The sequence below is a fragment of the Anopheles coustani genome, chromosome 3, assembly GCF_943734705.1.
Source record: "Anopheles coustani chromosome 3, idAnoCousDA_361_x.2, whole genome shotgun sequence".
NCBI classification, from domain to species: domain Eukaryota; kingdom Metazoa; phylum Arthropoda; class Insecta; order Diptera; family Culicidae; genus Anopheles; species Anopheles coustani.
This window is the reverse complement of record NC_071288.1, coordinates 84,654,935-84,681,317: the sequence shown is the minus strand read 5'-3', so window position 1 is coordinate 84,681,317 and position 26,383 is coordinate 84,654,935. Positions and strand designations below refer to the sequence as shown.

General features: G+C 43.7%; 1 protein-coding gene across 1 annotated transcript in view; it reads right to left on the bottom strand.

The window, feature by feature from the left end:
• The window catches only part of LOC131270872 (uncharacterized), a 59,801-nt gene that overhangs the window by 6,224 nt on the left and 27,194 nt on the right, over positions 1 to 26,383 (bottom strand). Inside the window, exons 2-3 of the mRNA XM_058272485.1 lie at positions 596 to 816; positions 377 to 515 (exon numbers count right to left, since the gene is read on the bottom strand). Of these exons, the coding sequence (XP_058128468.1) occupies positions 377 to 515; positions 596 to 816 (360 nt within the window). The remainder of the gene's footprint in view (positions 1 to 376; positions 516 to 595; positions 817 to 26,383) is intronic.

Sequence of the window (26,383 nt, the reverse complement as noted above, 5' to 3'; positions counted from 1 at the left end):
AAATATAATAATTAATATTAGTGTACACAACAGACGAAAAAGTTATAAATTGCAATATATATATATTTTAAGTAGGATATCGAAAATACAGTTCTTTAAATTACCACTTTCGAATATCTCTGGTTTAGGTGCATGTACCATCTTATGATTCTACATTCTAGAGTTTAAAAACCAACGAAACTTTGTATATCTCGAGAGTGGCTGACGTAATCGTAGCATCCGACCCGCTGCTCCCACGGATGGGTGTGTGTTGTCACACTGATTGGATTATAATCGGTATGTATTAGAGGGTCGTAAAATTGGTGAGGTAGAAAAACAACTTTGATCCTGAACCTCCCCCTTCCTCTCGCTCTTTCTCTTCCGTTGCCTTACTTACCTGTGTTTACGAGACCAGCGGCCGGACCCTGGGGCATCACCTTCTTGACAAAAATTCCCTCCTTCAGCCCACCGTAAACCTCGACACCGAGCCCGGTGAAGTCGGAACCACGGAGCGCCACCAGCCGTGGTGTGGACGCCTGGGGAAGAGAGCAGTGCAAAGAGTGTTGTTGAGGTTAGGAATTATTGGCACACTTCGATGGGCGCGCGCTGAACTTACGGTCACGTAGCTGTCGTCGACGGTTTTGCGCTTCTCGATGGTGTTTTGCTTCGACGTCCAGCTCGGATCGAGCGGCGAACCGGTCTTGTTGGGGGCAGGCGCATTTCCCGCTCCACTGTTGCTGGCCGCGCCGCCAGCCTCCGTCGTCTTGAACGCCGGATTGTCGAACGCATACTCGCCCTTCGCCGTCGCCTCCGGGTCTTCCGGCATCAGCTGGGGGTCTGCGGGGAGGGGAAAAGAACGCACACATGATAAGCACCGGATCGTTTGAAGCGGGACCACGACATATCCCGCTAATTAACACTTCAAAGCGGAAGTGTTGGCGGTCGCACCTCTCTTCTTTTCGCCACCGAAATCGAATGCTCCCAATGAAGGGGTCGGTACAGTTTTTTTTTTAATTTTTTCGCGATAAGTTTGATGGTAATCCATCTTAATTGTGCCAATTAACTCCTGGCAGGTCGGTGTGAACAGATTTACACATTACGATCCGCCAAAGGTTATAAATGGATTCAAACTTTCGGTTTGAACGCAGAAATGTTGTGAACGAATTTGCAAACTTAGCTTCAGATCACGGTACGTTTCGATTAGGAGTGATTGATTGAAATTGATTGCTTTCGACATATCTAAGTTTTACTCTGGTTATTTTATTGGCGTTTCACAGTTGCCTTAGTTATGTTCAGTTTGTTCAAAATGTTATAAAGTATCAGGGGCTGAACTTAAGACCTTTTTCCTGCTTGAATGGAATAACATTTGTCAACATCGACGATAGATTCAGAAGCATCGATAGATCTCTTAGTAACGATAGCTTGTTGCAAACCAGACGCATCTACGGATTAATCTACTTCATTAATCCTCCGCTAACCACACACATGTTCGAGCGCATATTACACGACCGTTTGAGGTTACGCATGTAAGTAGAAGTGTAAAAAAGACACAGAAATTACAGTACACCAGCGCACCATCATTAATCGGCAATGTTGATCTCGGTAAACCTTTCACTTTATCGATCACAGTGCGGCATGTTTGGTGTTTTTTCTTGGTTTGCTTTCCAACTGACCACCCCTATTCGCTTTCCTGTAGCCAGCATCCCTCGGCTTGACCATAACTTTGTTGCGCGGTAAAACAACGGTCGATGGTTTTAAAACGTTTCTGTCGAACGTCGCAACGGATGTCAAATCGATGGCGACGCGTGATTGATGGAAGAATGTTTCCGACCGATCCGAGTGATAATTGTGCACCGTTCGTGCGTTTGCTTGCATTCTGCAGGAATGCAGATGAGAGAAGGGGCAGCAGATTTCACCGTAACAGATGTCATAAAGGATCAAGTTATGTTTTACCTTCATAACGCGCATTGAAAGGTGGCCATTGAAGCATATTTGATGATGGATACCAGAGACCAGTAGGAGAAACGTAGGAAAGCATGGCATACGTTTGTCGTCGTTGGAAACGTGATGATGAGAAGATAGGTTTCCACTGTGAAAATGTTTCTGGGAACGGAAAACTGATTTCCTTGTTCTGTTTACAGCTTACAAAAAATAAGATTGACTATGCGTTGAAAGCGGTCTTAAAGCATACGATACATCATAAATGAATTAAAATAAAATTTATAGTGGAACATTCAGCGCAAAGTGTGTGCAATCAATAACAATGTCAATGCAATGATTGATTGACGGCCTTCCTATCTGTCTCGGGGAAGGAGTGGGTACCCAATCAACACACAACCCAAGTGGAAGGACGCTCGTTTCGCCTTTTTGCTCGTTTTTTATTTCTCCTGCCAACAGTGGCAGTGAAACTCGAACAACCAAGTTCAAGATCTTACCAACCCGATCGACGGCGTAAACATATGCAGTTGGTCAAGTTCATGGAAATATCGCGTACTCAGGAACGTACCGTTCAGAGCAGCCGCATTGTCTCAAGAAAAGTGCAAGAAGGGACGGTCTCCGTTTTGGTGCAAGTAAAGTGCATCGATCTTGTTGTGTCCTTGCATTTACGGCTCCCGAATGTACCGTTCGCTTGTTTTGGGGCACCCTTTCTTTCTTTATCTTCCCACTTTAAAGTGCGCCCCTCCCGAGCGGATGATGCGAAAGGTAAACGCACTTTGCTCGAAGTCCACCGCGTAACGGGTCGTTAAAGTCACCAAATAAATCTGGTTTTGGCCCTTCGGTGGTGCAACGGTGGTTGAAAAGCGGTTGACTACCGTCACCGTAAGTTGATGCAAAAATCACACGCTTTTCCTTAAGATTGAGAAATCATCACGGACGCTTTTCACTTACGGCTCAAGACGTTAACAGTCGGCGGGAAGGGACGGTAATGATATTCGGTTGTCCTGCTTTGCAACGTTTGGCCCATTTGTTTTTTCACCGGATGTCTCTGGTAATGCTGTAAAGTGTCTATAATGAGATGTTGGTGTATTTTTGTTTTCAGGCTCAAGTTTGTCCCAATGCTTTCCATTGCAATTTTTTCGTAATTGCATGAATTTCATAAAAGTTTTACCAAGCCGTTCGAATTTTTAACGTGACAGAAAATCGATAAATAACATTCGAAACATCAATACATCCCATAATTTAGAGGAGGAAAGGTGTTTTTTCTCCGACATAAATCCTGAGTGCAAGATTAATCGAATGTCCGCCCCCGGCACAGGGCTCACTGTGCGGTCGGGCAAAGCAAGGACGCAAAAAACAATTAGGTGCCTCGCCACGATGGCGCACAAATGGATACAACAATAACAATAATAACAGTGGTCCAAAGGACGATAACATTCATAATGAGGCACATGAAAAAATAAAACCGAGGCAACCGAAAACGGTGAGCAAAAAAAAACCCGTGAGCAATCCGAAATTCTGCACGAGTACGTGCAGCTGATTGCCGGGAACATCGTATGCCCAGAGAACTCGGCAGAACCGGTCCACCGGCATACCGGTGGAAATATCTTCGTCCTCGCCCCCTCCCCGTCGCCCACTCCACCGACGGCCCACAGATTGTTTCGTCCATTGATCATTGCTGGGATGGCAGCGTGTCGTGCCGAGGCTGATTGACTTGACCGGTTGCAGTATACGACCGGTTCCGTTGCGAACCGTTGTTTCGACCATTGTTGCCGTACTTCCTTCCAACGCAAAAAATATGGAATGGAATAACCTGCGGCAGATGCGGAACGAGAGAGAGAGAGGGAGAGAGAGGATGCTGCTGATTGCTGCCTACGGTTCGCGGTTCGTCCATAGTGCTGAGAATCGATCACTGCAACGATATAGTACTGACCCATTTTCTTCGGTTCCACCTTCCCACCGGAGTGGGCTAACGACGATGCAAGCCTTCGTCGATTCACTTGTTCTTTTCCTCTTCTTCCTTCCGATTGTCTTTCCACTATCCTTCTGGGGGTTTTTTAAGGTCCTTTTCCGCATGACCGCGGTTGAACGATGCAACCTCAAACAGGTAGTCTTGAGCGATCAATGAAGCAATATTGAGGATCCAATGGACAGGAATGTTTGATTTTTCTTTGACTTAGAAGAAGAAGAAAAATATAACTGTTAGAAACGGACAAGCGAGTGAAAATGTATGAAAGATATTTTACTTTTCAATTTGCATAAAATTTTTCAAAATTGATTTTTCAAAGCTGCATCCAATAAGGAGAATATAAAAACAATGTAACAAAAATGAAATAATTTCATTTTAGCATTGTAAAATTTTATTCCTAAAAGACTAACTACAATTACTAAGGGTTTGTCAGGGACCTCAAACGTTGTTTAAAATTTTGGAAAGTGATATCAAACCTTTTTTAACTCTAGAATTTGTTTGGAATCTTGCCCGAATGCTTTTTAGCGGCCATTTTGACCGCTCTTTTTAACACGCTATAATTTCATCATTGTGGATGATTTTTCAAATTCGTAAATTGCAAACTTTAAGTATAATTGTTAACTATCTTTCGCTTTGGTTTTGTAATGCACAACTCCATTATTCCGCTAGCTCAGTGTAAAGCAAAACAGATCAAATTTTAGTTCTTTTCAAATTTTAGTTTTTCATAATGTAAATTCAGATAAAGGTGTGGGGTAGAAAGCAAATGAATTCAGCCACCTTTAAATGGCGTTATACATTTTCTAAATAGGAAAGCAACACATGTAGTAGCATAAAGTTTTACATTTACTCTTGTTTAAGTAATGATTCTTCATTCTTCAAATTAATTTCTTCAATTTAACTTGAAATTTGAAAAGCCGTTAAATTCGCAGCTAACGAAAGTCAAAATCGACAATAATTGAAATTCTGTTTCGTTGTTTACAAAAATGTGCACATTGGCTTGACTTTGCCGAACCCTAACTAAAAAGTTTGATCATGGTGTTGGTGGAAACTCTTATAATAAATCTGCTAATGCTTAACAATGAACCAAGCAGTGTTAAGCATGTTATATTTTTTCTTAAACTGCATCATTCTTTTTTAACAACAACTACAACTCAATTAAAAACAACACAATATAATTATACCCTCCTCCGGATTTTGATTTCGAAATTTTCCCCCGTGGTGCGGCCACAATACGGCCGCTCAAAAAAAAAAAAAATGTGGCCGTATAATCCTCGAAACAAAACAGAAAACTACGGTCACAGGACGAAGCATCGAGAAAAACAGATAAAAAAGCAGGAACATAATTTCAACTTGACAATGGCATAATAAACAACCGCCCGGGAATGGTAATGCCGTGGCAAACAATGAGATGAAAATTATACCGAACAACGCATGTCTGGGCAGTGGTGTATACGAAGGTTTTTCAATGCTCCAAGGATAGCGTACATTTTTATTATTATTTGCTCTTCCTCGCATGTGAATTGAAGCAACCAATACATGCAGACGAAAGAATTGAATCAATCAACGGGATTCTCTCGGGAACGGGTCCTACTAGATGGAGAAGGAAATCCAGCTACGAGTCCTTTGAAAACTTGCACGACGATGTACGCAGTGATGTGAGCTCGGGTTCGTCACTTCATCCGATTTTGGAATCTTTTGAATTTCTTCGTTCATTCAGCTCGTTTGTATACTGTTCCCGGTATAGGAGAAAAGTTTGAAGATATCCTGCTACGTGGAGGAAAAAGTGAGGCCACAAATTAAGAGCGAGATAGAGAGAAAACCAAAACTCTAAAGACAACTTTAGGGATGAATGTTGACGATCGACGCAGAGGCGATCATTATCAACAACTTATAAACGTCCTCGAAAGAGACGGATCCCAAGGGTTGGTGGAAAGCAGCAGGTTCGAAACTACCTTGTTTCTATTACAAGCCAGCCCCGTTCGTTACATCCCACCATCGTGCGATACCGTGCATTGGTTCGAAAGTCAATCGCCGAGAACATGAAATATGACAATCGTTAATGCGTGTGAATAACAACATGACAACGACGATCGAATGTTGACCGGGGCTAGGTGGGAGAAGGCAAAAGCGGTGCGGTGGATCATAATGTAAACAACAACCCGTACCGGCGATTTCCGTCCTGCAGGCAACTACAAAAAAAAGGAGTGAAACAGCCTCGATGGCGCGACGATCGATCTTGTATGTTTGTGTGTGTTTGTCTTTTTTACCGTCGTTTTTTTTTTGTTAAAAACCTGTTCCTTCGCTCTGCCAGCGTTATTCGGTATGGAATTCGGAGTGTATCTCCAGTAACTCTTTTTGGACTTTTTCCCCTCTCGTATTTGAATGCTTTATTAACGCTGCAGAAATCCTTTACACCGAATTTTTATGTGTCTACCTTACCTATCAATACAAACAGAGGAGCCTTTTTAAAACTTATTTTTGAGCATGCGTCACGTTGTGGCTGATGTCAACTGTGTGATAGTGAATCAAGAATTTTAACGATCGAGGAAGATGCAATGCCCTACCCTTTGTTACGCATAGCTATCGTTGCAGTGTTCTTAAAGTGTTGTTTGTTTATTTGGGTTTGCCCCATTGCTTGCGTCGGCTGTTTGAGCTGATTGCGACATGCAAAACGAACGTGACAAAGTCACTTCTACCTATCGGGAAAGCTCTTTTCACTCCGCTATCATAGCGCGATGCATATGCACCACCATGCAACAGATGTGGCTGGCTGAATTATAACGCGCCATTAAACGACACCACTTTCGCTCTCATTCTTTTGGTTATTTTTCATATTCAAACACGGCCTTTTTTCGATCATCTCTTTCGGCCTGGGGCAGTCGAAAAACTGGTGTCACTTTCACTGGAGTTTTTTTTTGGCGGTTGGATTTTTTATCAATAAAATTAAAGGCTCTTAGAAGCACAGCTGCACGAGGCTATAATTAGCGAGCCCCGGCGTGAGAGAAAACAAAAATCCCCACAGGGGGGTGCTGAAAGTAATGGCTTTAATTTATTTAGTATAGATTCCATTCGATGCAAACGTGTCCCGTAAGCCCTGGAGAGTATCATTGGAAACGCATCGCACGGCGGGAGAGTTGATGGTAGAGAAGAGGGAAAATCTATTTGCTGCCAGCTCGACTTACCTTGAGAGCGCAGCACAAGCGTGACTTGTGGACAAAATTAATCAAATCAAGCTCAATGCCACATACAATTTTCCATTCGTAGCGTTCGAGATGAAACGCACACCTACCGGGGGGTTTGGAAAATGGATAAATGTTTTCCCCTAAACCGTTTTTGTTTTCATTTTCCCTTTCTCAGCAGCTGATCCTCTCCGTATGGATCATGCGTCCAAAGGCAATAAGCCTCCTCCGTAAGCTTCCCGTAATCGAAAATTAACGTAATTCCATAGCTGAAGGGTTCCTGGTGGGTCAATTTCACTAAACCGTGTAATTTGGTAGCGAACCGAGCGCATTGCGGAAGAAACTGGCTAAAGACATATGGGCTTGATTTCCGCTACCATTCGATCAAGCGAGTTACCTTTTCGTTGATTGGTGGAACCGATTGTGCAGCGTGCCATTTATTAACCGATACTATCCCCACAAAGTAAACGTTTGACTTCAAATAATCGGCGCCTGGAACTGAAGTTGTGGTGAATTTTGTTACCCCTTGTCTCTTGGGTCATGGAAAGGAAAAACGAGTTAATTCCCTCTCCGAAGCCGAACTGATTTAAAGCTACAAATTATAATCACGATACGCATGCGGGTGGACTTTACTGACCATAATTTGAGGGAGACTGTAGCGGCGATAAAGTTAATATAAGACGATAGAAAATTTCCCGCGGAAAAGGTTTGAGGCGAAACGATACATTCGTGATTTTACTTTTACTTTACGGCATTCATGTGTGGTAGGGTCTAATGAGCAGTTTTGTGGCCGATTTGTGATGTGTGTTGATCAATCAAGGTTTATTCAAATGTAATTTTATTGTTTCGAAAGATAAAGCCTATTTTATGAACTTTCCTAGGAAAATAAATTGAATAATTGTGACATTAATTAATTTCTTCCATTTAACCGAGCGAATCACATTAATAAATTATTTTTCGTCATTCCAATCAAGAGTAATGATTTGAGATTGCACTCAGTGTAATCAAGGATGAGTAAAGCTCACGTTTATATTGATCTCTATGCCGAATCAGATTAGTTTCTCATCACCATAATTAATTTGATTGACTAACTTTTCTAGTTCTGATTTCTCCCAATAAAACAAACAAACAAAGAGGCTTCCGGTTAAAAATTTGCAAATAGTTTGTCAACAAGCGAAACCCAACGCCGTTGCGGTCCAGTAAGCCACCTGGAAAGTATTTCAACTTTCAATTTACTATCGATTTGCGTGCCACCGTTCTCAGGCTTGCTCATGTGAGTGGGAAAATCCTGACGAAAACCGCCAGACGATGATTTCGCCAATTTCGCCCAACGGTAACGCGCACGTTGTGTGTTTGTGTGTGACCAACGTCCCGGCGTCACGTGCGTCACGTCTCATTGGTGCCCAGATCTAGGCACGCTGATGCTGCCGATTCGAGTCGCCCCACTTCAATCAGTTAATTTCGATCTTTTTTGTGTTTTCCTTTCATTTTTAGTACGCGTCTTAATTAGTCGAGGATCTAGTTAGGGAACGCTTTCAGCTGACAATTTCGAACAGTTTAACTAAAAAATGAGAACGAACTGCATGAGAACCAATTACCAAGCTAGCAATGAATTAAGTCGAGATTTCAAGTATCGGTATTCTTTTACTGCTCTTCAAACACTGGTTTTAATCTAGCTTTGTAAATAATTTTATTTTTGTTGACAGGCAAAGCCGCATTCGGTAGCAAACTTTCTAATTTAACCTTGTTTTAAACCCTCTAAGTTTTTTTTAAATAAACTGCGAACTACAATAACCTGTTTCTCCAACTCCTAAACTGCTTATTAATACTTACAAGAAGGCAATAATCCAATTATTCTGTTCATTTAAGAAAAAGAGCTATGTGAACCTATCCTATTGCAGTCCTTGCGATTACTCCTGGCGAGACTCCATTGAGCCCGGGTGCCAACCACCCACTCCGGGTGGTCGGATAAGTGGCCAACAAATCGGTGGCAATCACCCCATAGCACCGTCGGAAACGTGGAATCGCCGGGTGCCCCGAAAGGAAAGCAGTAAAAATTTACGCTACAAGAAGCATAACCTAGTTTTGTACGGTGGCACATGAGCGTGGCCAGCGTAGTGCCAGGATCGGGGAAGTGGCAAGACTACGGACGGTGGGACCTATGACGATCGAGCGCAGTTACTCACTTCACCGTTTCGTCGATCCGGTTTGGCTGCATTCGTTTTTTGTTTTGTTTTTAATTTTATTTCTTTTCATTTGGTATCTTTGCTGCCCTGCTCCCTGGATTGTACTTTTCGTTTACTTCCATCGTTCCGTCTTACTAAGTTCCCCTTGGGTTGTTTACTCTGTGTGAGCTCCCATAGTTTCTCCCTTCGCGAACCACCGTCTATTAGATGGTTCCACCGAAACCACAAACATCGCGCCGGTTCCGTGGGACCGGAGCGAGCGATCCCCTGAGTGTTTACCCCGGCAAACCCTCCATACCCTCCACTTCGACAAGCATGCGTCTACAGCTGATTTTTATTACCGACCGACCAGAGCGCACAGTAGAACTGGATTGTGCAGCGAAACACGTTATTATGCACCGTTTTGCCTCGCAGCCTGTGTGTGGAGTTAGATTTTTGAGTCAAGTCCCCCCGGTGTCGTTTTGACAGGTTTGGATTTCCTCGCGCCGTCAAGTGTCGCCGCGTGCTTTCGTTGCGGTTGTGTGATCAGCTGATACGATGTGTATTTATTTAATTGAAACGGACGCAATAAGAAGAATAAAAAAACAACAGGCAAGAATCAACGGTTTGGCCCTCAAAGTGTGGTGCGGTACGATCATGGGAAACCGATCAAGTTTGGTTTTTTTAACTCATTCCTTGGTAGTAAGGAATTTACTCAACGTTCAATCAAACCTGATGGAGGTCAGATTAACAATCATGGTCATAACTGGTTGTGGTTAAATTTATGTTTACTGTATTTTGTATATGAAATCGAAGAAAATATTCTAATTTGGTGTTGATTTGTAGCACATATTTTGAAACAAATTATACCAAAATGGGTGAGAGCGTAATAAATTTGATAGTCCATTGAATTGATTAATTAGTTCAATCATTACTAATTTTTTAAAAAGTTATCTAACCTGTTTAATTGAATGTAAATTTTTAAATGAAATGAATCCATTTTATTTAATTAACACAGAAAGTTGCCTGGGATCCCCATTAGAAATGGTTTAATAGGCCAATATTATTTATTTTTGTTCGTTGGTGCAGGAAGAAAATTAGGAACTCAATAGCAAAGCAAATCATTTTGTGAAATAATGAAACTGCATGAAGTCGCCCCAAACCGAACCAATATGACAGACTTTTCCTCTCTTGATGTAAAAACGAAAACGAATCCATATTCAGTTGACGAAACGTTCGCGCTTCATGTGCAGGCCACAGCGAAACATTGGCACCCATCATCCGCCATCCGGTGGTGGCCGCAAGCAACTCTCCCGAAAACCGCAGGCGATCGTGCCTTTGAGGTACGCCGTCCGATGTCATCGCGATGTTACGACATTACGGCCCATGTGTCTTTCTCCTTTTGCCTTTGCCTACCGGCCTGGCTTTTGCTACCTTTCCTTCCGATTTACGACCAAAGCCGCTAATTGGTGCCGGTGCGCACATTTCTGAGCACGCAGCAGGATTTATGTGCCCCTGAGCCTACAGGTCAGGCGGGAGGCCAGCCCACGTTCCACCTCCCCCTCTCCTTGCCGCAATCATACTGCATGCACCAGCCCGAGATCTATCGATGCCGGTTCGACGGCGTTGGTTTGGTTTAGCGAGCGATCATGGGCGAGGAATGCAAACAGACCACGCAAAAAACGTAAGCGATCGCAACAAAGCATATGAAATTATTTTCTCACGCCTTACTGCCAACCAGGACATGTGATTTGCGCACGGGTTTTTGAATGGGCTCCCAAAAATAATAAAAATGAAAGAAATAAGAAAAGCACACCTTGGTTGATTTGTGGAATTCGTCACATTCGGATGGGGGGTTTTTTTTTATCCTCGCAAATCGCGAAGTTTCTCTTTCAGTTGAAACGTAGAAGTTGAATGTCCTTTACATTGTATTTTTCAACTCAAGTTGAAGCCATTTGCGCAGCCATCTCTGTTGCATTATTTATTCAGTTATCAATTGTGCGTCAAGCTTTTTGAAATAGAATAAAGATGATGGATTGCTGGGATGGAGTTATTTGTTTTGCACGAAAATATTTCAACGTAGATAAAGTTTTAACATTTTCGTAGTAAACGCAATGGCGATTGTTAATAGTATGTGTTTTACATTTACGTCCCTATAAAAAATGTTCATGATTTAGCTTTTATGTTTCGTCAATAAAAAGACAACGACAACTACAACAATGTGCTTACATGCTTCTTTCCCGCATAACCATGTATTTTACATTTTCGATACAACGTTGAGGCCGTCCGTTGTCGGGTTCGTCGCTTTGAGTCTTTCGTATTTCTTGCTCAAGCGGGTTTGCGTTTCTTCGTCCGCAAATCGATCGTAATGAGAGAAAACAAAGCAGCCAATGTACAGTCACACCTTGGCTCCATTCCTGGCGCGTAAATCACGCGGCTTCAGAACGGGCCTGTTTGTGTTTTCTCCAGCCCTTAACATACCGGGGCGTGGCCCCCGGGTTCATGGGACTTGATGCGACAAGGCGACCAGCGACCATTGACGAGCAGCCCTTACCCCGACAGGCGCACACCGAGGCGGAAGAAAGTGCACTAACCCGTGTAATTTTGTGAACCGACGCGGCACGTTGTGCGACTCGGCATGCATAAAACATGTGGCTCTCGATAAGCGCGCGCGTGCTGCTGCAGAGATTATTTTTGCTTTTCATCGCTCCTTTCGGTTTCTTCCTCTCATCAACATCTCGTTTGACCCCACAGTGCGGATACTTTGCACAGGTTTCGCGACACACTGTGATGGTGTGTTGGCCATTTGGTTCAGAAAATCGAAACCGTGCTGACCGAAAACTCTCACTTCTAGAATTCCACGCGGGCTTAAAAATCGAGAAAAGAAACAACACACCACGCGATGCCACAGTTTGACGTAGCGAATGATTTTTAATTGGATTGGGAAGGTTTTTGTTTTTTAAATTTTTCGTTAGCACCCTCTCCACCCCCGATTGCAATTTTCCCGGGAGCTCGGTGGTGGGAACAATCGAGACGGTTATTCACGAGTTATGAAAAACGGCGCCACGGTAAAGGTCGAAATACGGGCTCCTAGGCGATCAAGGTCGCACGGCACGGTGTTAAAGGGATAGGAATAATGGCTCATCGCAAACCGATTTCCGAGAGACCAAGACCCTACACGCGCGGAAAACTAGTTCCCGAAATAACAATCGGCCTCTTTCTCGGGGGGCGGGAAAATCAGAAGGACGCCGACAAGCGCACGGCGTTGGCTTCACGTTCACTTTCGTCGACCGCACGGGGAAAACAGGCAAATGGCCCGCGTGGGAGTGAACGTTGTGGCCATTAGTTTGTTGAACCTGAACCTGCAAAACAAAACAGAAGAAAAAGCCAAACCCACCGAGCAAGAAGCGGTGGAAGGCAGATACATAAACGATATGCCCCGACCGGCTGGTCCGGATCAAATGGGGCGCCCGCGTGGTGGGACTTTTGCGCGAGGCGGAGGTGAAATCGAAAGGTTTTTCCACCGACGATTGCACGATCGCGATCCGTTTTATGCAATGCAGCCTTTATGCATACGCCCGCCTCCGGGTCTCCCGCTTGGAGCTGACCGGGATAGTACTTAAAGCTTATCGATTATGGTTCACCGGTTCGCTGGAAAATTGGTGCATGCCACGTGAATGTGTGTGTGAGGCGCTCTCTGTTGCGTAGCATTTTTTTCGCCTGGCTACTTAGGTTAGTAAGTGGTTACATGCGTTTTTTTTTATCAATCCCACGTTTATCTTAGTTGCACCTGATTTCAGGTCACTTTTATACGACCATTTAAAGTGAGTTCAAAGCTGGCATGTAGTGGGAACTTGGTTGGTTTTTCTTGAGATATCACAACGAGTTGGACATTAAGTAATGGCTGTTCAAGGTTAGCAAAACAAACCGTTAGTGTATACGTTGTCAAAAGTAACCAGTTACGAAATTGAGTGAGAGAGTTCATTTTTAAGTAAGTGAACATGGTAAACAGTAAACTAAGTGTTATGTTGAAAACTAAATGCAATGAAATACGATGCGTTAAATGATTCGTTTTCTTTTTTTTGTCAAATTGAATTGATTCTCCCTTATAATTGTCTTCAACAAATTTAAAATGTTTTAATGTAAGTGTTTTGATGCGAAAAGACGAGTGAAAATAATCCTTTCTCAATATCATTTTAATCCAGGTAAAACAGTTTCCCATCACGATCGCACTCCTCTGGGACAGTGTCGTTTGCCGTTGACAATTATTGACCGAAACAATTCGTTCCGTCCGAACATTCCGTGCTTTCCATGCGCTCCGTGAAAGCGGTTCCAATACCTACCCGGGAGTCGATTGTAATGCGGCGTATTTTGCTACATTTGCAAACCGACGACATTGTCGACTCATCGGTTCGCTCGGACGCATCTCCCTTTCACCCCAGAGGCGTCAGGGGGAGGGGGCGATGTGGGGCAGCAAACGGACAGGATGATGAAGGTCCGAGAAAGTCGAACCATCGCTCATCGACAGCGGCGGAGTCGACGGTGCTTACCTGTGGAGAGGAAAATTTAAAGAGACAATAAAGTAACAGCGACGAGAAACGGTCCATGTCAACGGTAATGTCTAGTAATTCACTTTTCTCCCCAGCCCCGCTCCGTGACCCCTTCTTCGGTCTAATTGAAACCAAATTGACCGCGATCGGCAACCGGCTCCCGGTCCCTTTCAGTCCCTCACGGATCCGCGCACGTGCCATGAGATACGGAACATAAATCAAAAAATTTTAAAACCCCCCAATGATCGACGTTCAAGTGAAGCGTTTAACGGTGAAGAATGGATGATCCAGTGCCATGTTTATGCCCGATGGTTGAGTGTCCGGCAATGAAGGGCGGTTATTGGGGATGATTAGGGTTTTTATCTACTCGTTAGAAACAAGCTAAAAGATACCACCGTCCTAACGTCATAAAAAGAATTAGAAATCGAGTGTCTCTCTCTACAAGATACCTTTGCGTGATCGGATCAGTTTTTCACCGACATTTCCTGAATCCTTTTCTAGACTCTTGGATAGATCAACTGAGCACGAACCAACATTTTTTCTTATGTCAGTGTACGAATATAAGTTCAACTTCGCCCAACAACTTCAAAGTCGCAAGTGAAGTGGGCAAATACAATTTTCCGGACCATTTAAAAAGAAAACCATCCACTAATCCCATTCCCGGGTGGATAAACAAACTCGTAAAGCACGCCGTTCGGGAGTGGATAAAGATTTCTAAAGTTTGTTTTATCGCCCCACATATCGAGGTGTTATTTAACTTCCACAGCACGTGCGTGGCTCCTTGACCACCAACGGCCACCCGAGTGGCACCGGGTTGGGCAGCCGTTCCGTTTGCCAAAACGGGACCCGGCTTCCGTTTTAATTGCCCTCTCATCTAATCACCGGCTGGCCGGCTGGCTGGCTCGGCTGGTGGTTGCACACCGTGTGCGGTACTATTTGTAGGTCGTGGTCACGGTCATGACCGACCAGGAGCGTCCAGTGTGTCGACCTTATTCGGACGACCGGGTATAAAACCAACAGAACTGCCTCTGTGACCATTTTGTTACGGTCCAGCGGAGTCGTCCCCTTTTCGAAGTCGTCCGAAATGGGAGCAATAATGTCGTCAATGTCGTTTCTGTTATTTACCTGTCATCGTCCGGCCACTTGCCGGGAGCACGCTCTACGTTGATGACATTTGCCACGATTTTACTACTCCAGCTGCCCCGGTTTGCAGTGGCAATCTGGCGAGAGGATCATTGAAAGTCATCACCTGGCTTAGCTTCCGACTCGTGTGAGGTCAAAGCTTTTTTTACACTTTAAAGCTGTCATATCTCGATATTTGTTTGCGCACGAGTTGACACTAATGGGAGATTTTACCATCGTGCTCGTTTGCTGATTGTGAATGCAACTAATTATACTTCCGTAGAACAATCGGTGAATCGATTATAAATGCTCAAAGGGGCAAAAAAGTGTCGGCCAGCTATCGGAACAAATTCGTGCCATTTTCATATTTATTTATTTGTGTTATTTATTTTTTTACTAGCGTTTTCAATAAAAAAAATAGAAAAATTTTCATTGGTGATAAGAAAAAAGTTATACAAACTAATTGAATTAAGTAAACTTTTTTATAAAGTTACATCTGTTAAGTACTTTAAAAAAATATTCCGATGGCCAGTAAGCCGGCCTTATGGTCCTTGGCCGAAAATTTAGCCATAGACGACAAAACCATTCATGTACGGATGTTTTTCAGTTGTTGTGAGGTATTCACGACCAAATGCAACTCCTTTTGGACTTTAAAATGTTGGAATAGGTCCTACCTTTAAGTTTTGTAAATGTTTTTTCGGTGGGTTGCAGTTGAGAGGCATAAGAAGGGTTAGCAGTGTGGGGTATTTCAATTATATTTGACCCGTTCAATTCCTTCGATGCTCTTTGCTCATGATTTACTGTGGCCAGGTATGCCCAAACCATTGAATTGTACTCTTTATTATGTTTTCTGATAAAGTTGTTTGATTTCAGAAGGCACTTACACTTCTCCATACGCCGGAAGTAATGACAGAAATAACAGCGTTTTTGTGCATAGCTTTCTCGCTGGTTTTCAGCCACGATATGACGTTCTATGGGAGTTAAGGGACCCCAAAACATTTTAAATATACTGTAACAAGCTTCAAAAGTAATATAAAGTACCAGGGTTTGTTTCAACACAGAATCAAACGTAGATGGTTTAATGTTTTGGCCACGGCGGATTCAATTTAAATGATACAGTTGTCAAACTTGTTCTAAATTTAAAATAAATGCTACTCTTTATTTTGCTTTTAACAAAAAGTTGCTAGCGTTTTCCGTATTTGCATGAAAAGTCGTTAAAATTTGTCTATTTTTTTTTTACTGCAAACGCTATGCAGCTATCGGAGACGATTAATGTCTTTTTTAAACAAAAAAATTCAGTAAATTGTTCTGTGTACTACACATAGAAAAATGTTGAAAGAAGAACAAATTGTAATGAAAAAGTTGTATGCAGCAAAATGGGTAAACAAAAATCGGTTGGTGATATGGTTATCCATTGTACATGCCGTTGGACATCAGTTTTTGGAATTATTCATCAGTTTCCAGATGGTAACAACACATGTTGAACAGCATGAAACGAGTATCAACACGTTTTATTTCATTCATTCATTTACATAATATTTTTCTCAACTAACCCAAATTTATTACATGCTTTCCCTTTACTGCTTCTGCAATTTTAAAGCTCACTGAATATTTCCGCTTATTGTTGAGGATTCATCTGTCTTGAAGGAGCATTTAAAGCCAGCATCTGTTTTGTAGACGACAACGGACCATTGAAAAGGTTTTCGGCTAACTTAGACGTTGCTTTTCTACCAAATTTGAAGGTCAAATCCCGCAGCCAAAATCGCACAACTCGAAGGGAAAGTGACCAAATGACGCATATGACATTTGGGATACTGGGAAAAAAGGGTCGCGCCGTCGGCTCCGCAGGATATCTGGAAAGTTTTCGCATCCCAAAACCCTCCCCGGATGCAATTTAGCCGAAATAAAAAAAAAAGTAAGCCTTGCTTTGGGCACTAAAATTAAGAAAATCGTCAAACAGTGAGCAGGGGATAGTTTCTAAAGATTAAAAAATTCCATGGTCAGCCGGTTGAAAAAGATTTAAAAGCTGCTCGTTCTACCGCTGCTCCGATGAAGGACAAGAGACAGCGCAGATGTGGCCGGAGAATGCCCCACGCTGGGACAAAGGTTTAGCGTGCTTTGATTGCAATCGGACTTGATCGGCGTCTGGTCGGAGATTTAGTGATGCATAAAATACACTTTTCATTCGATTGTAAAATACGCGTTGTCCTGCGCGAAGGTTTCGGGCTGTCATACGACGTCGCGTTTTTGTTGTTCCGCGATGACGTTTGCAGTTGATTGCATAAACCGCAGGTGGTGACTTCTGGAGTCGAAGCAAACAAGAAATGAAAAAAACAGAGCACTCTGGTGCGTATTTGATGCCGGTGTGAATGGACAAAAACGACGGGCCCTTAATTGAATCCACTCATATCCGTCTCCCGCCACCAAATATGGCGCAGAAGTAGTGTCCCATCTGTTCAACCTGTTCACCACTTTGGTCCAGGTACTTCCATTTTTCCCCACGTCTATGCCTCTTGTGCTCGGAAAACTGGCAACTCATCAAAACCATTTTTAATAACCTTCGCACATTAATTGCAATTGCCTTCCACTCTTCTTCCATTTCCTTCAACCTCGCGTTTATCGCTCGATAACTGGCGCATTGTTGTATGGCGCTCGGGTGAACCACTGTACCCAAGTCCCTTTGGACCCGACGCGAGGCTGCGCAGAACGATGCGATGGCGTTGAGCAAGAGAACCGCACACGAAAAATGCGGGAAAACGAAAAAAAGGCTTGCTGTGATCGGGAACCGAGCCACTCTCGATTTCAGCGAGGAAATGGCCATTTTATTCCCGCGATCCTCCCGAAGGTGGAAAGTCGCGTGCTGGAAAGTAAGCGTTAGCTCCTCCTCTTGGAGGCACATTTTTCATGCCTCCCACTTTTTACCGTCCCGCAGCGGAGTGGTGGCGTTGCAGCAGATGAAGATCGTGATAGTGGCGCAATCTGTACCCGGTTGCGTTCCCCGGTGTGGAAGGTTTCCATTACGGCTGCAATTCTCCCGCAATTCGCTAGCAATTTTCCTTTCGCGTGGACAACGTGGGGTAAACAACGGCACGGTCCCTTTTTTTAGTTCAGCCCCCGGAACCGTACGGATCTGGTGGAACCGGCGCTGATCATCGTCGATCATTATTTCTGCAATGCATTTTTAATGAAGAAAGTAAAATAAACTTTTCTTGCCGCTTTATGACGTTCACTTTCTAGCGGCGGCTGAAAGGTTGGCGTAAAAAACTGCACTCTCATATCCATAAACGCTTGTCTAAGGAATGTTTGCTGTACGTGAATTATGGGGCACTATAGATGACAGCAAAAACTTATCCTAGAGTTGGAGTTTGGCAACGCACATTTATCGCGTCCAGAAGAACGACCGTTAGTGTTTTTCGGCCGACGTGAGTGGGGAAATGTTTCAAAATCGTCGACTAATCAGCATAGCTCTGAGGCATCTGAGGAGGCACGGATAGGTCGGTAAGGAGCGTCAAGGTGGTCCGGCAGTGTCCGGCTGTTTGACGGCTGGTTTTCGCCGATTAGAAGCTTGGACGAGCTTGGACTGAAGCGATCAACTTTGCCATAAGTGGCGAAGGTGTGGGGCCGTTCAGTCGGACCGTTTGATAAACCTGTTCTCGGCTTCGAGGTCGCGTCGCACACCTTCTCCGTCTGACCCCGGCCCGGGCCATATCACCGCCCGGTCGGCTGAAGGTTAGACAAGGTTGGTGCAAAACGCGAACGAGTGGCATTAAACGGTTCCGCATGCCATTCTTGTGGAGAGAATCGATACAAAAAAGCAGTCATGAAAATATGTGCACACCTTCCTTTCAACGCCTTTTTATTGCACTTTAAAGCGTGCTCGTTCTAAAAGTACGTGCCGAAAATAGAAAGAATGCACTTCGGGCGTAACATTGTTTTCTACCGTGGACAATAATAATAAATGTGCGATAACTGTAAGATTAAGGCAAAAGTGATTCGTGTTGAACAAATTTTTAACCACGTTTGGGCAGCATTGGGCGAAATTTGAACACGCACAAAAAAATTGTCTAGCATGATGGCGCAATTTCAGCTGTAATTATACAATAAACAACGTGTTTTTCTATGTAAAACAAGAGTGATTAAAAAGCAATTTTTTATGTCGACACATATTATCAAATATAATAAGATCTGTTGAAACATTTGAAAGGGACCAATAATCATTTAAAACGAACCATTTAATTTCTCTAATAAATCATGCCTCACGATAGATTAGAAGTAACAAATAAATTGAATAGATAAATGGTTTTATTTAGGCAAGTAATTAGAAATGTTATAAAACTAGAACTAATTAATTCAATTTAGGGGGCACCCACTTTTGTTTTTTGTGTTTTATCTGCAGTTACTTTTTTTCCAGTTAAATTAGTTTCTATATTTATTAGTATTGATAAACAATGATGAAATATTTTTAGCAAAACATAACATAAACGGTCGGTCTGAATGTTAAAAAAGGTCTGCAGTTGAAAATTGCGCGAATCGGCAATATTTTTTTCATAATTTTTAAATAACATTCAACGTAACTAATTGCGTCCCCATATTAAACTGTAAGAGTTAACGACCGTTTCTGTTAAAACATAGACTATTTGAATGTTGTGGCCTATTGAAAATAACTTTTCCATAATGTCCTTCAGTTTGACAACACACGTTCATTGTCGATTGAAGTGAAAAAAACACGGAATATTTTGCAGCGGGAGTTGTCACTTTTCACCGGATGCCACCACGTTTTCGCCCCAACAGAAGCCTACTTGTGCCGGGTAGCGGTGGCTGTTGTGCGGCCGGCGTAAACTAGGCAATCCGTAAGCAACCGGAACGAACCGCACGCAATCGCGTTCGGTTCTTCGCCTCCAGTTCCATCCCATCACCGGTCGCCGGATTTTCTGTTTGCCTCGAAAGTTAACGCTCCGGTGCTAAGTTGGGTGTGTAATAAGAAAAAGCCGACGCGCGTGCCCGCCTCTTTTGAAACTGGGTAGGGGAAAACCCTCCGTACGAGAAAGTGAGTTGGTCGGTAGACGACACTTTCCCTGCGTCTGGCGGGATTAGTTTGCCAAGAACGTTTGACACGTTTTAACTGGGTGTTAAATGGAATGGAAATTAAAGTTGAACGCCTCACGCATTTTTCACCAGCTGGTGCAAGCTGCTTCTGCCTGGAGTGTGATCGATTGGACCACCCGTTCAAGCCCCGGTATGATATTAATCGCCGACAGTGGGCGAGATGGCAAGATTAAGTAAAAAATTAACGGGCCACGAGGGACCCAACTGACCTTGGTGAGGTCTCTCTGCGTTGCCGGCGAGCTGCGTTGGCAGTACGATTAATTGTTAACGAAACTCGCAATCGATTTCCAATTTGCGCTGCATCTTGCATCGAACGGGTGGTATGGAACAGGTTTCCAATGAGGAACATTCGTTTGTTATGTTTTTTTTTGACACTCAGTCTTTTGATTTTCTCTCTCTCTCGTCGTACTTCTGATTCATGCCGTTCAAAGTTCCTTTTTTATTCAGTAACATTTTGAATCGCTCAAGAATGCTTTTATTCGCCCAAAAAGAAACAGAATCGCCCATAAAAAACCACATCAGATCATGCGGGCACGATTCGGTTTCGAAATTCCTGTTCTTAATCTCACCGCGCGCCATGCGTCGCAAAACGACTTCAGTGTGTTTCAAATTTTGCGTACGCTCCTTTTTCTTCTCAAACATTTCCACCGGGCGACCATGAACCACCAGCTTAATGCATGTTAAATACCACTTAATGGTGCGTCCCAGAAATAAATCATTGTGGTCCACGGGCGGGCGCGCACCAAATACTCCCCCTCTGTCGTCCCTGAAGTACGTACCGCTGGTCACCACGGTTTTTTTTTTGTATACCATTTTGTCTGCATCCAGAACAGCGTGGCCCAGCTTTCAGACCGAACGCCTTTGGGTTCGATTTCTACCATAGTTTGGCGGTTCGATGTTGTGCTCCGCGTCTGGTACTACAAGTTGTTCAAGGGAGCGGCAACAATTGGACATCGTCGAACACCCCGCAGAAGATCTTGTAATATATTGAAGCATGCAAAAAGTGACCAGTGTTTCGCGCAGAACAAACGATGACAAATGGCTATATTTTGTACTTATGTTTTCTTAACCAAGTCGTTTTTTCCAGGTGATGTTTCTGAGGACGCATATTTTTAGAGCGTGTTTATGTGTGTTCCCTGCGATATACATAACAAAAAAAGTATAATACATCCTGGAGAAACTGTATTTTATAATAATTTCTATATTGGAACTATAACGGATTGTAAATAAGTTGGAAAAGTATTTATTTCGATGCTTTCAAACCAATTTCTTTTCTTGATTTTACCAACAGCAAAAAGTTTGATTAAAAAAGGTGCAAAGAGGATATTTTATTGGAATAGATAACAAACAAATAAACATTTGCATATCGACTGAGGATTTGAGTAAGCTCAAGGAAGCTACACGGACGTCCGGTACAAACGTTTGACACACTTCGGTCTGGTTCACGTTTTAGCATATAAATAAATGCACGCATTATAAATAAACCTAAAATTCACGGTCAGTCTCATCCATTGCCATACAAAGCGAAGCCCACGGAGGCGGCGCACGTTTGGCACAATTAAGCCACTTTCGTATGCATCGTCCTCAACGCGTGTCCTCCACGAAGGCGGAAAGGGGGCGTACGGCTGTGCATTGAATGCACAAAAACAAAACAAAAAACAAATTCACATAAAATGCCAGGCGAAAACGCGAAAAACTGGCAGAGGCAGCACGCGAGGTATTTGTATCCTGATTTCCAGTATTTCGGATGCCACTGCGAAACCGATTCGAAAACGCCGGCGCAGATGAAGCGCACCCGGTTCGAACCGGTTTTCGATCGGATTCCCGTTTACGGTGATCGATGTTAAATTTCTCCCATTTCAAATGATAATGACAAAAACAACGGCCGGCGAATGCACAACCCTTGAGAGGCCTTGCGCGGGAGGTGAGATTTTAGAAGAGAAACAACGAAAGGACAGTTTTCGAAAAAAAGCGGTCGAGAGCTATGCGAAAAGAGAAAACCGAATCTCGACACACATCCTCCCTTCCGCACATCCGCGTATCAGGTTGGGTGTTTTTTCCCTTTTTTTTTATTTCGTAAGGCGCGCGCTGGAATTTGTCAAACGCCTCCCGTGGCTTACTTCGATGGAAATCGGTGACCGACGTAGTGAGATGATTGAAAGTTAGAAAATAAAACTCAATTCGACCACTTCGATGCCAGCGTCGGTCCCCGGGGTGACATCATCGTCACTTACGCCGTTAACACACGCCTTGTTTGACCAGATACTCGCCTTTCTCGGAGCCTTCCTTCTGCCAGCTTGTTAGTCTTAAGCTCTCGCAGATGAGGCGATGGGTGACTGATTAAATGCTGTTTGTTTCTCGTCGCCTGCTTGGCTTCGGTTTCGGAGAAATTTCGCTACTTGATCCCTCGAAACGTCATTGGCGTCGTCGCCGGCGCTTTTGTTTTGTCAAGTGATATTTCCAGTTCCGTAGCCTTCGATAGGCTTCGATGAGGGTTTGTCGCGCGGTAGAGTAGAATCGAAAGTAATGCGCGACATCGAAACCACGTTCAACAAAATCGACGGAAGAGATTTACGAGATTTGAGTAAAAGATTTCGTGGTGCCATCTTCCGCCCGTGGGAGTTTTTGGGAGGTGTCTTCTTCTCACCTTTTCACTGGCGAGTTGGTTGCTAATGGTTGTATTTGTTGATGATCCGTGTTGTATTCCATCGATTAGGACACCCAAACACGCCCCGTCGAATAGCCCGCATCGATGGCTATCGTTGATTAATGGTACTGCAATACGAAGGTGGACGTTTTTTCCGCCCCACCGGGTTTCCGAGCTATGAGAAAGTAATGTTTCGTAATCATAATTTAGTACTGAAAGAAGATGTTCTTCCCCTTCAGCACCGGAGTTGTTTAAACACGTTTGAATTGGATTCGTCAAAACATAAACGTGCTCCTACTGTGCAATTCCCTTCTGATATTACAAAAGCACCACGAACGTAACGGTAAACTTGTGCGTACTAGCGTCTAGAGTCCAGTTTCGTTTCGGTGGCAAGTGGATTTGCCTAACGGTTCGCACGGTGCACGCCTTCTTTCTGCCAAACGTCATCAAATGCGAACGACGGGCTCAAAGCGCCACCGGACACGCAGAGAAGCGGGAGAAAAAACTAACCGTAAAAGTGCAACTCCCGCAGGGACTGGGAGGTTGTTCCCTTTAACACGACCATAGTATGATAACACGCTTTCTGGAAGAAAGTGGTGGAAGAAACTCCTGGAACAACCAACTGGTTGAACTTGTTGTTTTATAGCCGGTGCAGTAACAGGTGCATTAATGTCATCCGAGAAGCTAAGAGTTATTTTCCTACGCATTCAGCCCATAACAAGCTTAAGCTATAAAGTTTAGTCTTAAAAATTAATTGATGTTGTTATGCAAGGCTGCGGTTGGACATTTTATCGCTTGGAAAGACGCTGAAAAAATTTGCCCACTTTCAGAACAACTTCCTGTTGTTCCATAAAACCACATTATCATGGTAGTGCGTGGTTTGCAACTGGAGTGTTTCGTATTACTTCCATTGTTTTTCAAAATTCTTTGCATCTTTCCCATAGTCTTAACATTTTTTAATAATTTCAAAGCTACTAAATGATGTTTTTGGGTTTTTTTCGTCCAGATCATTTCCATTTTTAAATATTGTTTTTGCATTGGTTGCACTGTTAAAGAAAACGTTTGTTTTTAATTCACCTATATTCTTCTTTGTTTTAATTGTTTGTAACAACCGATAGGAAGGGACAACACTCAGTACTGATTGAGCGTTGTTTTAATTTCACTTTCTGACGAAGACAGCTGTTAAAAACCGCAACCGCGGCATAGTATACCACCGTTTTCCCTTCTATCTATATCTAAAGGGACACACGAACCCATACAGATCGTTTGTTGAGCGCTTTCGAAAAAAATCTAGTGGACTGAATTAAAAAAAAAAAGATTAAACCGCTCCCACCACCGTCTCACCCATGCCCTTATTTACTAAACCTGTGCACGTGTTTGGTGGCGCTGCTGCTGCGCCGGTGGAACGTTTCGTTTTCACCATGCAAAATTCATGAAATGTTAATCAACTCCATTTTATCCAACGCGGCCCAGTGGGACATCGAATGCACCGAAGTGTGCGTTGCATCCATCGGGGCTGGCAAGCATTCTTATGCGGCGAGCTTAGGAACGTTTGCTGGACCCTGAACAGACACACTTGCCCACCCCCCGCTGGGCCATCAGAAGCGCAGCTAAACACTGAGTGCACACCGAACCGAGCGGTGGCGCGATTTCTATGTGTTATTTTCAGTTCGCTTCCCCCGAGCCGGCCACCGGAGCGACATCGGAGCACAGAAACTCCCGGCAATCCTGCCGCCGTGAAGCCGTGCCCGTAAATCTCCGGCGCTGGTACTCGTGTAACGTAGCAACGAAAATTGCACACTTTTACCGGTTTTCACTGCTTCTCCCAGGATCACCTTGAACGGGTACGCCGTCGCTAAAACGGCATGTTTTGCATTCCGAAAGGTACGTTTACGCCAGTGGCCCCGGGACTGGCGAGCGAACACGCCGGTCACGAACGCGAACGCTGCATTAGAGCGTTTTATTTGTGCCCGCATGTTGCCTCCACTGGACAGAATGTTCCTGTCAGAAGCGTCCAATGACTCATGTTGCATTATGCTCTACAATCAACAACGGTGTGGAGGGAAAAAAAAGCTTTCCGAAAGAAGACATAATTTAAATGGTTGAATTGCACTCTAACGACTAAAGTCGGCGGGTTCGTCGCTTACAAAGCATATGCCGCCCGTTGATGTCTTTTGATGCGCTGGCACGTTAACGATGGTAGATTAAGGAATGACGAATACAAATTAAACAATTTTCTATTAATTTGTTGTATGCATAAAAGTCACAAATTAGTTTCGTTTGATTAATTTAAATAATTAATTAAAAGATTTTTAAAACAAATTATCGAATAATGCAGGTTCGTCGACTACCAACAGTGCTTGTTTTTTATACAAATGACAAAAAATTGGCGCATTTCTTAGTATTACTTTCTTCGAATAATTTTCACTCCATAGTTTCCACTTTGATAAGATTTTTTTTAACATCCAAGCAAAAGGTATTTTCACACGGTCGGAATCCGAACCGGCGAGGCACGCGGTAACAATTAGCTCGATAGGCAATTAGAAAACACGGGTCGGAGCCGGTGTACAGCAAGCGAATGAAAACAAAAACAGACAACTACAAGATTACATCCATCAAACGGGGAGAAAAGTGTGAAACTTGTGCGCGATAGCCAGAATCACTGCTTGGGCAGGAGATTTATTTCAGCGCCGCGGAATGCGATACGCGGAAACGATGCGAAGAGATGGAAAGGAAAAACCAAGCCGCAGCAGAAAAAAGACGTTAATTGAAGGGAGACGTGATTGAAGCAGGCAACTAATAATCGTTGCAACAAACTGCAGCACTTCTTGCACCACCCCCGGAATCGGTTGGCGGGAAACGTGCAAGGGTTGAATGAAGTTTTATGAATGAGTATTTAATAGAAAGAAAGGTACGTAAAATGAAGGCGTTAATGAAAGCAGTCATGGGAAAAGGCTATTTTGGCGATGATGCATTTCAAAGGCAATCATTTCAATTATGAAGCTCATGAGGTGATTAAAAAATCGTCGAGTTTGATCATCAATAAACTTCACACTATCAGGAATAGGGGTCGATTGGATTCGATTGGCCGGGAAGCGATTACAAAATAGCGAATAAGCCGCACATGAAATTCCCAACCCCCGGGAAAGAATGAACAGTGTGTCGGTCTCTTCCTACGCCACCGCTCAATCGACACCATTGCGGTTTCGTCGATCCGCGACACCGGATGCTGCGCGCGCGTATGATCTTGGTGTGATTTGTTGCACCTTCCACTTACAAACCCGTCGGCAAGATTGTGTCCCACCTCGAGGGTAAAAACAAGAAGCGCACCGAGACTCTTCTCCGACGTCCCCAGAGGGGCACGTACGCAATCGTGTCGTGATCGAACGATTGCGCACCTCCTGCACCGAACCCCGTCTCCGTCAATTAGCTAATGTTTTAATTGCCTGCATTGGTTGTGTCCCGTTTCATCTCTCTCTCTCTCTCTCCCTCTCGTTCCCGATGTTTCCGTTTCTTCTAGTAGCAAAGTGCAGTGGCATCTCTGAGGGACGTTTTTATTCACTCTTCCTTAATTCGCAGTCCCATTTCAGGGGGAGTCGACCAGAGTCGGCAGATATTACATTCATTTTACGCACATGAACACCGCACACCATCAGGTTTGAGATCGGTGCCGATCGCTTTCATTGACCGCCTGTGGATGTTCTCCTGCTTTTTTCCTCTATCCGTGA